This window comes from Octopus bimaculoides, chromosome 1 (genome assembly GCF_001194135.2).
Source record: "Octopus bimaculoides isolate UCB-OBI-ISO-001 chromosome 1, ASM119413v2, whole genome shotgun sequence".
Lineage (NCBI taxonomy): Eukaryota > Metazoa > Mollusca > Cephalopoda > Octopoda > Octopodidae > Octopus > Octopus bimaculoides.
This window is the reverse complement of record NC_068981.1, coordinates 96,144,711-96,154,495: the sequence shown is the minus strand read 5'-3', so window position 1 is coordinate 96,154,495 and position 9,785 is coordinate 96,144,711. Positions and strand designations below refer to the sequence as shown.

General features: G+C 36.1%; 1 protein-coding gene across 1 annotated transcript in view; it reads left to right on the top strand.

The window, feature by feature from the left end:
• Positions 1 to 9,785, top strand: part of LOC106876027 (coiled-coil domain-containing protein 157) — a 24,515-nt gene that overhangs the window by 8,657 nt on the left and 6,073 nt on the right. The window contains exons 5-8 of the mRNA XM_014924401.2: positions 905 to 1,113; positions 4,166 to 4,356; positions 6,273 to 6,449; positions 7,267 to 7,435. Coding sequence (XP_014779887.1) covers positions 905 to 1,113; positions 4,166 to 4,356; positions 6,273 to 6,449; positions 7,267 to 7,435 — 746 coding nt within the window. The remainder of the gene's footprint in view (positions 1 to 904; positions 1,114 to 4,165; positions 4,357 to 6,272; positions 6,450 to 7,266; positions 7,436 to 9,785) is intronic.

Below are 9,785 nucleotides of genomic sequence, written 5' to 3'. Positions count from 1 at the left end.
TGTGATGTGGTCTACAAACAGACAGCAGCATAGTATACTGTGAATTGCACTTAGTTATTTAAAACTATCAAACTAGGCATCAGGACTACATAGCAACCACAATTATTACACCACACTATATTACAGTATTAGGAAGTGTCTGTATAGTCACTTAACCTTGTAGAAGTAGCCATCAAATATCTGTCAAATCATATTCTATAGTCTTAAAAAAAAAGAGAAAAATACATTAGATAATGTTGTCCAAGGTAAACCCCAAAAGGCAAGATATTCACAGTTGGAATGCTTTTGATGATAGCTCTGCCTCTATCAAAATTGGCCTAGAAGTTAAACAATAGCTACGCTACATTGCTTTACTACATACTACTCTAAATTTCTACATAACATTACATTGTTCTTTCATTTTGTTGAGCTGGTTGTTGCTTCTTACTTGTAATACCTGCATATTCTGGTATTTAGAAACAAACTGATTTTACTCTGCAAAGTGTAACATCTGTTTAAAAAGGCCTATAGAGCAATTAATTGATGTTATTATTAGGATTTTGTCACATGCTGTAGTATGTATACTACAAATACATGACAGCCATATCACAAGTTTGTAAAGTCTCAATACTTTGTCTTTTTTTATTACATTGTTTGCTTATTTGTTTGTGTGCGCATGCATGTGTGTGTGTGAGAGAGAGAAAAGTGAGAGAAAGAGCCTTTGTATGGTTGCTCAGCCTGCTGGAAATAATAGCCAAATTTCCCTAAAATAGCACCAAACTGTCCTTTAAAAAAAAGGACACATTAGGCTATGTAGCTTAGAAAAAGATGGAGTGGTAGGTTTGTAAAGATTTTGATGAGTACTGACTTGGGGATAAACAACAACAAAATTGTTGGTTCCATATCCATTTTCTCACTATTCTAGATCTTTGGAGAACCATCAGAAAGCAACCGAGAAAAAACTGGCCTCAGAGAAGGAGACAAATGTTGTCCTTCAAAAGCAACACCAGACCAAACTCAAAGAAATCTGTGATGAGAAGGGGAAACTGCAATTCCAGATAAAATTAATAGGAAATCAGCTTGAAATATGCCGTGAGAATCTGAAAAAAGAACAAAAGAACACAGAAGACTTCAGTGAGTTTCAAGGATCATCATCTCTGGAGTTGAGTTGGCAGTTTTGTGTTGGCTTATATTGGTATGAATCAGAAAATATAAACAAATGGAGTATAAGTTTGTTTGCAATTAGGGAGAATAATAACTATAACATTTTGACTGGGCTCTTTCATTAGATTAGGTTCTTGTCTTTATCAATCCCATGAAATGATTGTGAGAGGACAACATATACTTCTTTTGTTTATATTTCCTATTATAGTCAGAAATTGGTTCATTCATAATGTGAAGTCAATATTAATTATAAATAATCTGTCTATTTTTTGTAATGGTGCAAAGTATCATCATCATTTAATGCCTGTTTTCCATGCTGCCATGGGTGGGATGGTTTGATAGGAGCTGCACCAGGTTCCATTGTCTGTTTTAGCATGGTTTCTATAAATTGATGCCCTTCCTAATACCAACCACTTTAGTGAGTGTACTGGGGACTTTTTATGTGGCACCATCACTGACAAGGTCACCAAGTACCTTGCACAACAAAAGCCCCTTAACTGGGAGTGGTGGGGTAGTATAGAAGGAGAGTGGCTTTGTGCCATTTGAGAGCTTTATAGTATAGAAAGGACAGATAAAGGTGGTTTTAGGGTATCAGCTCTTCTTGAGTACAGCAAGGTGTCAAGTATCTTGGTCATCTCCTTTGTAAAGCTTAGCATTTTGAGATCGACCTTCTATATTTCATCCCATATCTTCCTGGGTCTCCCTCTCCCACAAGTTTAATCCACTTAAAGTTATTGGCACTTCTTTATGTAACTGTTCTTATCCACATGCATCACATGACCAAACCAGCATAGTCTTCTCTCTTGTACGTTGCATGTCTTGTGCAGTCAGAGCCCAAATCTCACTACCATATAGCATTGCTGTTCATATACATGCATCATATAAATTTCCTTTCACTCAGAGAGAGAGAGAGAGAGACCTTTGGTTGCCAACAGAGGTAAAACTCTCTCAACTTCCTCCATCCCATTCTTATCCTAGCAGTTACACTTTCAGTGCAGCCACCTCCATTGTTAATTAGGTCACCTAGGTAGCAGAAATTATCTACTACTTTTAGAGTGTCTGTAGGGATGAGGTGAACCAGAAGGGCAATGACATCAATAGCTGATCGGCCCTACTGGAAGAGAAAGAGGGAGAGATGAAGTGAGGAAAGTAGCACCAGCATGGTCCTCTTTCACACTGCGATGTTGCAGGGAATGGACATTAGGGAGATGAGTGAACTGGAAAGGACTTTAGTAGCAGGCTCTAGTATAGGTGAGATGGGTAGGGCATGCTACAGATTTAACCCAGCTGGATAGCTGACATTGAAAGGTAGGTGAACCTTTTTTCCTCACATTACATTTCTCACATACTGCACGCTATTTCAGCACTCATATATATATATATATATATTTTCTTTGTTGTTGTTGTCCTCTTCCACAAGATGGCAGTGAAAATAAGGATCACAGCGATGCCATCAGACCTTTCTGTGACAAGGAAGATTGACCACCTGGATCCGTAAGATCAAGGTCATGGCCAAGCTGCAAGGCATCAAAGATGTAGCAGGTCCCATAGCTTGCATTGGGTACACTGAATGGAATTCCTGCCTACACCTTTCCTACACATTGAGGAAGCCCATTTACTTGAAGTGGGTAACATCCTGTCTGATTTCTTGCTTACTAGGACTTAGGTTAACTTTAAGGCTCTTTGATTCCAGGTTTTGTTTCCATGTCTAGAATTACTTTTCTGGTTCTGCTATAGATTCTACTATGACAGCAAAATCACCACCATACAGTAGTTCCCATGGGCTTCCAGTCTTAAATTTATGTTATGGCCCAGAGGATAATGATAAATAGGAAGGAACTGCAGGCCAAGTCTTCATAAACACCTACCTGTACACTAAATTTATCACTGTGCTCATGGTTAACTTTTATCTCACTAACTAATCCTCTGTACATGGCCAGTAATGCTTTCACAAGCCATCTGTCTACCCCTAGTTACTTCAGAGACCACCGGTCAAAGGCTTTCTCCAGATCAACAAATGCCAAGTACAATGGCTCCTTCTTAACCAAATACTTCTCTTGTAGTTGCTTGACTACAAACATAGCATCCGTACTGCTGCTTCTTGGCACAAAGCCAAATTGCATTTCATCTAGTCTAATTCTTTTCCTAATTAATTGGGCTATAATTCTCTCCATAACTTTTATCACCTGCTCCAGCAATTTGATGCCTCTATAATTACTTCTATTTAAGGCATCTCCCTTCCCTTGTGGCAACTAAGTATGATGTTGCTTCACCAGTCACTGAGGATTGCACCTTCCTGAATAATCTGATTAACTATATGGGTGACTAGACCATAACCTACTCTTCCAGATATTTTAAGCATCTCAGTAGTGATTCCTGTTGGATCAGGGGCTTTTTCTGTTTTCATATCTTTAATTGCTTTATACTGAAGTGTGAAAGAATCTTAAAGAAAAGAAACTTGTAAATTCTTTGATTAGTTTAGTGTAATGATATTCTTATTTCAAGCTGGTACACGCTTAGTGGTTTTTCATCTGTATCATGTGTCTTGTTTTATATCTATTGTTTTCATCTTCATGCTGGTAAGACCACTGTACAAATCCAAATATTTGCTTGGAGTATTTATGTTCATTCACCATTTCACTATTAGTATTAATACCACTTCTAAGATGGCAAGCTGGCAGAATTAGTGGTATTTCATCCATTTTTACATTGTGTGTTCAAATTCCACCAAGGTTGTCTTTGCCTTTCATCCTCTTGGGGTTTGATAAAATTAGTTCCAGTTGAGCACAAGGGTCAATGTAATCGACTTACTTCTTTGTTCCCAAAATTGTGCCAAAATTGGAAACCAATATTAGTACCACTTCTACCACCATGGCACATACTATCATCACCATCACTGCTTCTTCAACCCTTACCACCTCAATATCATGGCAATGATCATGTACACATAATTATGTAGGTTTGTATTTCTTTTCCTAAGTTTAGGAAGTTTGTGAATCTCTTCAATATCTTATAATTTTAGAGTTGGTGAAAGCTCAGTTGACTGAAGAATTGGAGAAAGTGACAGAAGTTACTCAAGATAGAGAGAAATTTCAGGAAAAAGTGAATCAACTGAGATTAGAAAACACTGAATGTAGTGAAAAACTTGCTGAATCAGCTAAAGAATTAGCATTAACACAAGCGAAGTGTAAGAGTATAGTGAAACATAGTGAGGTTTGTTGAATACTTACTCATGTTCAATCTATGCTGATATAGAAAAAATGAATTTGATGGTAGATGTGTTGATGATAATGATGTTACTCCTTACTTTCCATGATGTCTGTTGAAGTGAAGTTTGTTAGCCAAAGTATAAGTTGTCACTTATGGTCTGGCATGACTGTCTATTGAAGTTCAGAATGTCATTTAATTAACTACAACCAAAGAGGTGGTTCTATGTGCTTTTGTTTAGCAGCTTTTGTCATTTAACATGGAATTGGTATTTAGCCAAGTAAACTAAGAGAAGTGGAGTGATATGTTCTATTATAACATCATGGCTGTTGGATTGTTTAAACTCAAGATTTTCTGCTTTGCAATCCAGCATTTAAGTGGTTCAGTTTCAAAATGTTCTTTAAATCATGTCATTGTATTGTTAAAGATGAAATGACAATGTACTGAGCTAGCCACCAGCTCATAAGTTATTTTCTAATCTGTTGTAGTCTTTTCTTTAAATTGAAGGATGATGTAAATGGCAAAAAAAAAAAAAAATGGTATGTATGATCTGTTAGATGTATAATGTTAATCTGTATTAAAGACTGCACAAGAGCAGCTAATCATTAAATACATCAGCTGAAGTGTGCAGGAGACATGACCATGTAATGTGAATAGCCAATAAGCGTTGTGTGAAAAAGGTGTAATTTGTTCTCAGTAGAATGCACAGATGTAGAAATTAATGAGGTCAAATCTCCACTAATAGATCTCACAAAATAAATGACAAAAGAGTAAGATGTGTGATGATGTGATGTGCATGAGATACATCTGCCCTGTGCCATCTTGGAAAACTGAATGTTATGATGAGGCTTGTTGTCATTGTCACTGCCATCATGAGTGCCATCAGGGTAGGGCACTTCTTAATTCAATATACCTCAGTTTCCTTAACTATAAGAAATAAACATCATTCTTCAAATCTAATGCTATTCACTTATATCAGCTTTCCAGTTTCTTTCAAGTCCTTGGAATATTTACATGTTTTATAATTATATAACCAGTTAGTTTGATATTGTTAGAAATATATTTTCTACGATCAGTTATTTGATAAGTCTCAAAGGCTGAATTGATATTTTGGTTAAAGACTTGTGAACTGCTCATAATACTGGATAAGGTACTAAACAACTTATCTCACATTTATCTAACATAAGAGCTGTGAAGTGATGGCTGTAATAGTTGAAGAAGCAGCATGTTAGCTGTATATGTAGAGTGACAGCTGCAATGAAAGAAAACTCTCTACCTTTGGGCCAATGTTTGAGCTTTTATTTGTTAATCAATATGCTTGAAATAGTAGCCAAATTTCCATAAAAATCACACCTTACCATCTTAAATAAAGAAAAGATACACTGAATAATAATGCTATCGTTTTTTATCATCCATCTTCCATGCTGGCTTGGGTTGGACAGTTTGCAAGGATCCAACAAGTTGGAAGACAGCATCATTCTACTATGTCTGCTTTGGCAGGGTTTCTATAGCTGCATGACTTTTCTAATGCCAACCACATTATAAAATGTATTAAGTGCTTTTTTTGTAGTACCAGCACTAGTGAGGTTGTAGCTCACAAAATTAAAGATTCCCCATTGACTGAATGGTGGCTGAAATGTTTTTGGACTTATGTTTGCTTGATCAAACTAATGTGGTGCTAAACAAGAACAACAGTTTTTGAACTAACTTACTTGTCAATATAATGGTTAACAAAAAAGAGAAATATTTTCTTGGCAGAGCATTAAATTAACAGGAAATTGTCTAATAGTTTAAAGATTTAGAGTAATTATTAGTTCTTCATAAGAATTGATTTGGGAATAAATCATCTAATTTTCATATTAGAAATAAGATATTCTTTGGTAATGTACCATTTTAGAAATAATATTTCTGTATTGATACAGTCAATGCAAAAGAAACAAGATTCATTGTTGGAACGAGTTGAACAATTAAGTGAAGAAAATTCAACTCTACATGACCAGTTAGCAGATCTGCAGGATGACATTGATGAAAACCTGGAGAAATATGATGAATTACTTCAAGAGAAAATATATTTACAGCAACGGTTGAAGGATGAAGAGGTAACGCTTGTCTTTATTAATTTTAGCTTGAGCAATAGTTCCCGCATAGATGGAGGTGAAGGGCATAAATTTGTAGTGAAATTTAGATAGAGTTGATTGCCAGAAAAGAGGACTGTCAAAGGTTAATAGTGTCAATTTTCTTATTGTATTAAAAGGTTTCATGGTTATTATCACAGTACAGTTTATTAGTCTTTTAGTTGTTTCAGTCATTTGACTGTGGCCATGCTGGAGCACCACCTTTAGTCGAGCAAATCGACCCAAGGACTTATCCTTTGGAAGCCTAGTACTTATTCTATCGGTCTCTTTTGCTGAACCGCTAAGTTACGGGGATGTAAACACACCACCATCGGTTGTCAAGCGATGTTGGGGGGACAAACACAGACACACAAACATATACACACACATACATATATATATATATATATATATATATGCATATATACGACAGGCTTCTTTCAGTTTCCGTTTACCAAATCCACTCACAAGGCTTTGGTCGGCCGTTCATTTAAATCAGAGAGGGTAGATCTTCTTAACCACAATGCAGATGTTATTCATGCTGGTACCCTTGGATACTTATGTAAAGTAGATTGTTGTACTCATGCAACAACTGTGCAGTATATATTTTTTTTCCATTTTTGGATGATTTTTATTAAAGAGATCATGTAAACCAAATAGGTGTCTGCATATGTCTTTCTGCATCCATCTCTTCTTAATGAATTTTAAAGCAAAGGAGGTGCTGCATAGGTCAACTTATCTTTTGATTTCATTTATTTGCACAAATTGTAATAAGAATAATGAGATATTTTGGTTAATGTAGAGCAAACAACAGCAGGTAATGGATGAAAAAAATGAAAATGAGAAATTGCTCACAGCAGTCAGATCAAAAGTTGAAGAAATTAGTAAAGAACTGAAAAAGACTCAGGAGCGAGAAACCCTTTTAGTGCAATATCCTGACTTAAATGGCCCTGTTTTGGATGATAATTTATGTAAGTATATCAGATATTATTTTTTTTTATTTTACTTTCATTTTTGGCTTGTCGTGAACAAGTAGCTAGTGTTGCTTCTGTTCAATCCTTTTGTACATTGTCAAATTTTGTATGCATCTCTACATTTCCTTTGCCTTCACAACACTTAATCTATTTTCCAAATTAATGTAACACATCTCAAGAATTATTTGCAGTTCTTTTGTTTCAGTTACTGTAAGTCTTCTTTACTGTGTCAACAAGTGTCCTTTGACTTGAATAACCACATAATATTACATATCTTATAAGTCCAGTCAGCTCTGATTTTCCCTTTGGAGTTCATATTCTGCTAACTGTCATTATAATTTTGACTCATATTTAATTTGTTCCTCTCCAATCATTTTAGATCTACTGCCTTCAGTATCTGCTCACTAAACAAACATATCTCACTGATATACATACATACATATAGTGTGTGTGTGTGTATGTGTGTATAATGTAAGCAGAGTTAGCGGTTATAATAACCGACTAAGGGATAAAATATATGTATATACTATCGGTATCCATTACTCGTGTTATCTCAAAGCATGGGTAGTATGCTCACACACTATGCTCGTAGAGTACAGGTAACAATAGAATAAACAAAAGTTTATCAGGAAACAAATATAAATAATCAGAAAATGGAGAAAACCTCAGATCAACAAGCACATCAACTGGACCACACTTATAGCTTATTATTTAATACAGAACATGGCATAACATTTATGTGACATAACAAATCTTATGGCTGTTTCTGCATCCGGTGCTGATCAATGTTTACAAATAATTGCGAAAATAAAATTCCTCATCTTCATAGGACATTTGAATCAGGGCACGGTGCTTCATCAGAGTAAAACAAAAGCATCCAAAATAAGCAAAAGGAAGAAGGAATAGGAAAGAAAACATGGCCTAGAAAAGAAGTCTGGAAGCACAAAATGTTAAAGGAATATAATCTAACATCCTAGGACTACAAAAGTCCGTAGGTAAGAGGGTGAACTAGTACTGTTCTAGGGAGTAAAGAAATTTGGGGAGTAATTCCAATATAAGGAGGAACCAAGATGTTTTTAAAAGTTATAAAAAGAGATTATCAAAAAATAATAATACAAGGAAACTAACTATGGGTATTACCTATGCTAACGATAAAACTTAAGTTAGAATGTATCCAAAACATTACAGTAGGGTGCTTAAGATAGTGTACTCACAGGAATATTACAGAGAACCCCATCTGTTGTCCGCAATAGGACAGGTTAAGTCCAGCAATCTCTACAATTGGTCGAATTATATTTGAACTGAGGGCATAAGTTAAAATTGTTACAATGGATATGTAAATAAAGATAAATAAATAAGGAAATAAGTAAAGGGTACAGGGGAGCAGACAATGATATAAGTGGTATGGGGTCGCTTAAGTCCTTCTGCAATTTATCGATATAGCATACATGAGAAAACGTTCAGACTCAACACAGAGGCCTACATCAAGTGCCTGGAGGAGGTAGTGTTGCCCTGGGTCAAGAGGGTGGCTGCTGGGAAACCCTATGTCTGGCAACAGAGATTGTCTGACAGCCATGACTGGGTTCTCCTGCTGGTGTGGCATGGTGCAGAGTCCTGTTGCCAGACATAGGGTTTCCCAGCAACCACCCTCTTGACCCAGGGCAACACTGGCCACCTAACTCCCCTGGTTGCAACCCCCTTGATTATTATGTGTGGGGTGCAGTTGAATGAAAGACCAACAAACCTTGAACAAAAATTATGGCAGCATACACCAACTTAAACAAGGAGACCATCCAGAAGAGTTTCAGGAGATTCCAAAATCATCTGGAGGCTGTGGTTGAAGCCAATGGTGATTTTATTGAATAAATTTACTCTTTAATATTTCAAGATATTTTTATGTAATTTTGGTAAATATTGGGTTGTCCAGAAAGTTTGTGTCGATTTATAGTAGCTTACCTTTCGACTTAGTTTAGAACATGGTTGAGTCTATAAAATAGGGTTTGACTACACCTCCATTTAGAGCACAGTTTAAACTATCTTTTCGTGGAAGAAGGTTTATGTTCCTATAACCTGTGTTAATTCTGTAACCCTTTCAAATGGAAGATGAGAAAGTTCATTTTCGGCACTTGATGCTTTTCTTTTTCCGTAAAGGAGAAAAATGCCTCACAAGCAACCAAAGAAATATGCGCAGTTTATGGTGAATTTTCTTTATCCGAAAGAACTGTACGGAAGTGGTTCGCAAGGTTCTGAGCTGGAGATTGTAGCCTTATTGATAAAGAGCGATCAGGCAGACCATCCACTACAGATGATGACCAAATCAAGTCATTATTTGAGAATAACCCACATT